Source organism: Arachis ipaensis, chromosome B09, assembly GCF_000816755.2.
Source record: "Arachis ipaensis cultivar K30076 chromosome B09, Araip1.1, whole genome shotgun sequence".
NCBI lineage: Eukaryota > Viridiplantae > Streptophyta > Magnoliopsida > Fabales > Fabaceae > Arachis > Arachis ipaensis.
Genome location: NC_029793.2, coordinates 41516017 through 41521512, shown reverse-complemented (window position 1 = coordinate 41521512; position 5496 = coordinate 41516017). Strand labels below are relative to the sequence as shown.

The 5496-nt window shown below is 26.3% G+C and overlaps 1 protein-coding gene across 1 annotated transcript in view; it reads right to left on the bottom strand.

The window, feature by feature from the left end:
- LOC107615513 overlaps positions 215 to 5496 on the bottom strand; it is a 6507-nt gene continuing 1225 nt past the window's right edge. The window contains exons 3-9 of the mRNA XM_016317571.1: positions 4912 to 5023; positions 3896 to 3976; positions 1817 to 1974; positions 1644 to 1733; positions 1476 to 1534; positions 1215 to 1361; positions 215 to 318 (exon numbers count right to left, since the gene is read on the bottom strand). Of these exons, the coding sequence (XP_016173057.1) occupies positions 215 to 318; positions 1215 to 1361; positions 1476 to 1534; positions 1644 to 1733; positions 1817 to 1974; positions 3896 to 3976; positions 4912 to 5023 (751 nt within the window). The remainder of the gene's footprint in view (positions 319 to 1214; positions 1362 to 1475; positions 1535 to 1643; positions 1734 to 1816; positions 1975 to 3895; positions 3977 to 4911; positions 5024 to 5496) is intronic.

The following is a 5496-nucleotide window of genomic DNA, read 5'->3' as shown; positions in this document are numbered from 1 at the left end:
AAAAAAGATATGTTCACCGATAACAAAATTTTTTAGATAAATTAAAATTTTTCAAGCAAAAAAAAAGGTTTAATATTACAAAAATATTCATAATAAAATAAGTTGAAATAATAATTTAAAAAAATGAGAATAAACTTCTGAAATAAATTTAAATACCTAAATTTACAATGAAGTCAATATCAAAATTTTTAGATTTATAAAAACATATATACGATTATCCATATTCGATCTCTAATTCAATAACATCGTACTTGGTAGACTTGCCATCATTTTCAAGAGTCCTCTCACTCCCAATTCTAGCAAGATATCTAATAACATCTAGAATGGATTAAAATAAAAAATGTTTGTTGTCAATAAGTTTGTTAAGAAAAAATACAACCGAAATTATCAATAAAATAAATAAATTTAACAATAAATTATGATTTTTTAAAACAATAAACTTACCAACTAAATAGGTGTAATCGAATCCAAGAGTATTGAGAGTGTCAAAATTCACAAAATTAAATCCATATCATGGGATACTTGATGATTCTAAAAGTATGTACACATTGGTACGTTGGTTTAAATTAACCACATACCCATGATGTGTAGTCTTGAAGTTATCCACATTGAGTCCAACGCCAAAATATCTTATTTGATAAGATATTTCGTCTTTTAGCAAACTAGTGTTAAATCCGTGCGATGTATGGGCTTACATTTAAATTTGACATGTTAAATCGAAAAAAATATATTATATTCATATTTTTTTTATTTAGTACAACACTATCATCGTCATTATATAATAAACATACTAAATATGCTGTTTTATCTTTATTCAAAGTAAAATACAAATAGAACAGCTTGAAGACTATAATATTTTTGAACCATAAGGAGGGAGACATGAAAAAATAAGAACATATATAACTAACTGTAATAATAGCAAGTCAATTTTACACTAAACTTTATATCAAAAGGGAAATAAAAATTTATCGACAACCTAGTATCTTATTAACTTCATTAAAAAAGTATTTGCATATGATGTTGTACTCCCTGATACACATTTCATCTCAAGTCTGAAAGCAGAGTTATAGATAAATTAGTTATATCTACAGTAAATATTTGTACAAAAGTGTAAATCATAACATGCTATTAAAATGAAAATAACATTTTTCTTACCTAAATATTATTAAAAACTTCTTTGAACACGACATTTGTTGTTGATGACTTTGGATTGCCATCTTCGTCAAGAATTAGAACCCTAAGGCCACTGCGACCCTTAACTCTTGACAAAGTAACATAAAGTTGTCCATAGGTGAACACTGATTTTGGCAAGTAAAGTCCTACATGTGATAATGATTGACCCTGACTCTTGTTAATGGTCACTGCAAAGTATACTGTTAATGGAAATTGTCTCTATTGAAACTTAAATGGCAATCATGAATCTAAAGAGATCAAGTTCATTCCTGAAATGTACACTTTATCTCCAATATTTCTACCAGTCACTACCATCGCTCCAATTACGTTGTTGTCAAGTTCGTTACCTATTAACCTTGTCCTGTTGCATAAACCTGAAGTCTGGTCTATGTTTTACAATAACATTACAACAACTCCTGACTTCAAAATCAACTTGTGATTGGGTAGTCCTGAACATTTGATGTCATAACTCTGGTGTGAACCACTCTTGTTGTACATCTTCATTCTCATCAGCTTGACATATTGTGTCAGAACTCAGATACTCCTTTTCCAATTCATCCCTGGAAAGATTGTCAAGATGAAATCGTTTACCTTCTCGACACTCTCAAGCATTGGTGCAAGAATTGCCCTATTCTGAAAATACCTGCAATCTGACATGTTTTGCAACAAATTTGGATATACAAAGTTTACCAAATGAGAGAGAGGGTCATCAGTAGTTGTAATCAACAGATCATCTGAAATTTCAACTTCTGACTCATCACCAACAAAAGAACCAATATTTCTATTTCTAACATCAAGTATCTAATTAACAAATGTCTTCATTTCACCTTTATGTTAATCTGAAGAAGATATTAGAAGTCTCATATTCGTATGCAGCTTCAGAATCTTACAAAATGACCACAGATGGGATGAGTTAATAGCTAATGACAATATATCATGTCTACTCTCTTTCGGAATCACCGAAAGTATCTGATTGAAATCACCTTCTAGAATAACAACCTTATCACCAAATGATTGATGTATCTTATGTTGATTGGTAACTGATATAAGATCCCTGAGCGTTCAATCAAGTGCTTCAAAGCATATTTTATTGAGCATTGGAGCTTCATCCTAAATTATTAAGCTACTTTTGAGTTTTGATGAGCAGCTCAGCCTTTAAACTATCATGCTTGATGTTGCAAATAGATTCATCAATAATTGTAATGGGTATTAAAAATCTAGAATGAGCGGTTCTGCCACCAAGTAGGAGTAAAGACGCAATTTCACTATATGTGACTTTAAAACAATCTTTCTTCTAGACCGAATAGTAAAAAATAGTCCATTCCAAATAAATGTCTTACCACACCCACCATACCCATAAACGAAGTAAAAATCACCAGAGTCTGTAATAACAATATTGAGTATCTCATCGAATACTGACCTTTGCCCATGAGTCCTTTTTGTTCCGTATATAAGTATGTATGAGTCAATTCATTTGTGTCATATGCTAAGTCTCCTCCTCTATTAGCTTATTAGGAATTAGTATTAGAATTTCAAATTTTTAAATAGAGTTTTTTAATTAGCTAGTGTAAATTTTAAATTTTTAAATAAAATTTCCTAATTAAACGTTCGTTGTTCATTAGGAATATAGGAATTTATTAAATTAAAAATAATTTTTTAGTTTCATCATAAATAGTATCAATCCTATTATTTATCGATAAAAATAAATAAATTAAATACAATCTAAAAATTAGTAACCTTATAAATTACGTAAATTTAGAAAAAATATTTAATTTTTTTTAATACTAAATTAATTCAATTTTGTCGGAACAACATTAGAAACAAAATTAAGTATAGAGAAATGTCAAATTAAAATTTTCTTTTAAATAATATAAATAACCTCACATTTTAATAAGATTGATAATTCTATTTAATTTAATATAATCTTTTGTAGTTAGCATATTTGCTTATAATTATATAAATTTTTAAAAAATATTCTCAAACCCAATTGCTTACTTAAAAATTCAAAAAAAAAAGATATATTTGAATTTAAATTTAAAATTTTAAACATAATACTTTAATTAAAAATTAGAATTAGATTTTTTTTAAAATAAGTATACATTAAAAATTAATAACTAACTTAATTGTATCAATAAGAATTCATATGAGAAATTTATAACTTTATGACATTAAATATTAAATCAAAAATTAATAAAATATCAACGGTGTGAATCAAATTGAAAAATAAAACCACGAGTAATAACCAAACAACTTCAATTTATATTTAAATAAATTTTAAGTTCCAAACATAAAAATCGAAAAGAACTAAAGAAAAATAGCAACTCAAGAAAAAATAATGTTTTCACAAAAAAATATATATGTTTGACATTATTCTATTAGATAGACTCTAAAAATGAATTTAAAAAATATGTACATCTAAATTCTCAATTTTCATTCTCAATCTTGATCTTCTTGCAAATTGAAGTATCTCCTTCCACCTCCAAATCTTCCGACTTCGAAGATAGTCACTTAGTTGGTGTAATAGTATTTTCTAACATTTCAAATTCACCATTGTCCGCAACTTCATTGGAGAATTCAAGTAACAAATTCTGTACAAAATACTATGTTAAATTAAAGACATCCTTCTCACCTTTAATTTTATCTCGATAATATTTTTTGAATAAAATTAAGCTCTAACTTTAAGAAAAGAAACAAACAAAAAATTTATTTTTTGAACAAATACCATAGCACCTTCTTCTTCCTCCCCTTCAATGATTGAGGATGCCTTTGAAGTTGGAAACAAACTACTGGTATAGTCAACATCCTAAAATTAAAATTAGTTATTAATTATTATTTATAAATTGGATACTACTAACGATCAAAGAAGCCAAAAATAAATTAATTTTTAATAAAATGTACACTTATAACTATACCCACAATTTGAATAGGATAAGTTTTTTTGAATTTATTTATGAGGTCCACATCATCAGTCATCTTCTTAACTTTATAAGAAGGTGAAAAATATAGATTATCAGATATTTGGACTTCAACTATGAAAAAAAAAAGTCTTATTAATTAAGTTGAGCAAAAGTGTATGTGTATCCGATAGATCTCCTTTCTATAAGGTATCATCTAATATATTAATAATAAAAAATATAAAAATTACCATTAAAAATACCTTCACTAATATTTTTAGAAATAAATATTAGTTGAAACTTACTAATAGGAGTGGATCAAGTATCTCAACACAACTCTTTTCCAAAACTTGTTTTACCTCCTTGTCAAAGACTACAAAACATGCATAGTCAGAGTCATCAATAAAACCAAATTCTATTGTACCTGTTTAATAAAAAAATAGCATAAAAAGAGTTAACTATATATAGACTTATTCAATATCTAATCCATTGTTATTAGACTTTAAATTAAAAAAATAAATAAATAACCTTTGAGTTATGGATAAACGGAAACTAACACAACTTGAACATCTAAAAGTTTTTGTAAAAGCATACGTGGACCTGTTGCATTCATATTGGCTGTACTACCAGTGTGGAGTATCCATAATATGACTTATAGTAGGCAAGACAACACAAACAACATTCTGAAAAGAAAAAAAATTAATGATTTAAATTCCTTAAATTTAGTAAGTTTTTAAATCTAAAAATATACTTAAATAAATAAGATGAATAAACAAAAATAATCTATGTGCAATGAATTTAGATTATTTTTTTCCTCAACTTTTTGTCAGAAAAAAAAAATTACCATATTTAATTCCTTTAACTGCTTAATGGTTTTGTCTTGATAAATTTTTAAGAATGCAGCTTCATTTGGAATTCTACCCATGTTATCCCTAGGTTCTTCAAATCTTACAAAACTAGATAAATAGAGCAAAAAAAAAATTATGTTAGATAACACACACATAGTGCTAAACTCAAGAATTAACCAAAAAAAAAAAAAAAATACACACCTATTTTTAAATTAGATGTCATTTTCATCTTCAAGATTGAAGAATATCTTTGTGTCATACATGAAATTTTGTAAAACAATCATTCCTAAAAAATTTAATTTAATACAAAATGAGTAAAAACTCACATAAAAAATAGTAAAAGCTCACATAGAAAGATATATTAACAAATTATGAATAAATATTACCGTTATATAACTTCACTCTAACAAATTGTAAGACGACAACAACTCCATTCTTATTGCCGGAACCTAAAAAAGCATGTAACTTGTGTGCATAGTTACCAAAAAGTGTACACTCTATTATTTTTCTATGTCAAATAGAATGTTTAATGTTAAATATATTTTTTTTATAATAAACAAAAACTAATTACAATTTAAAAA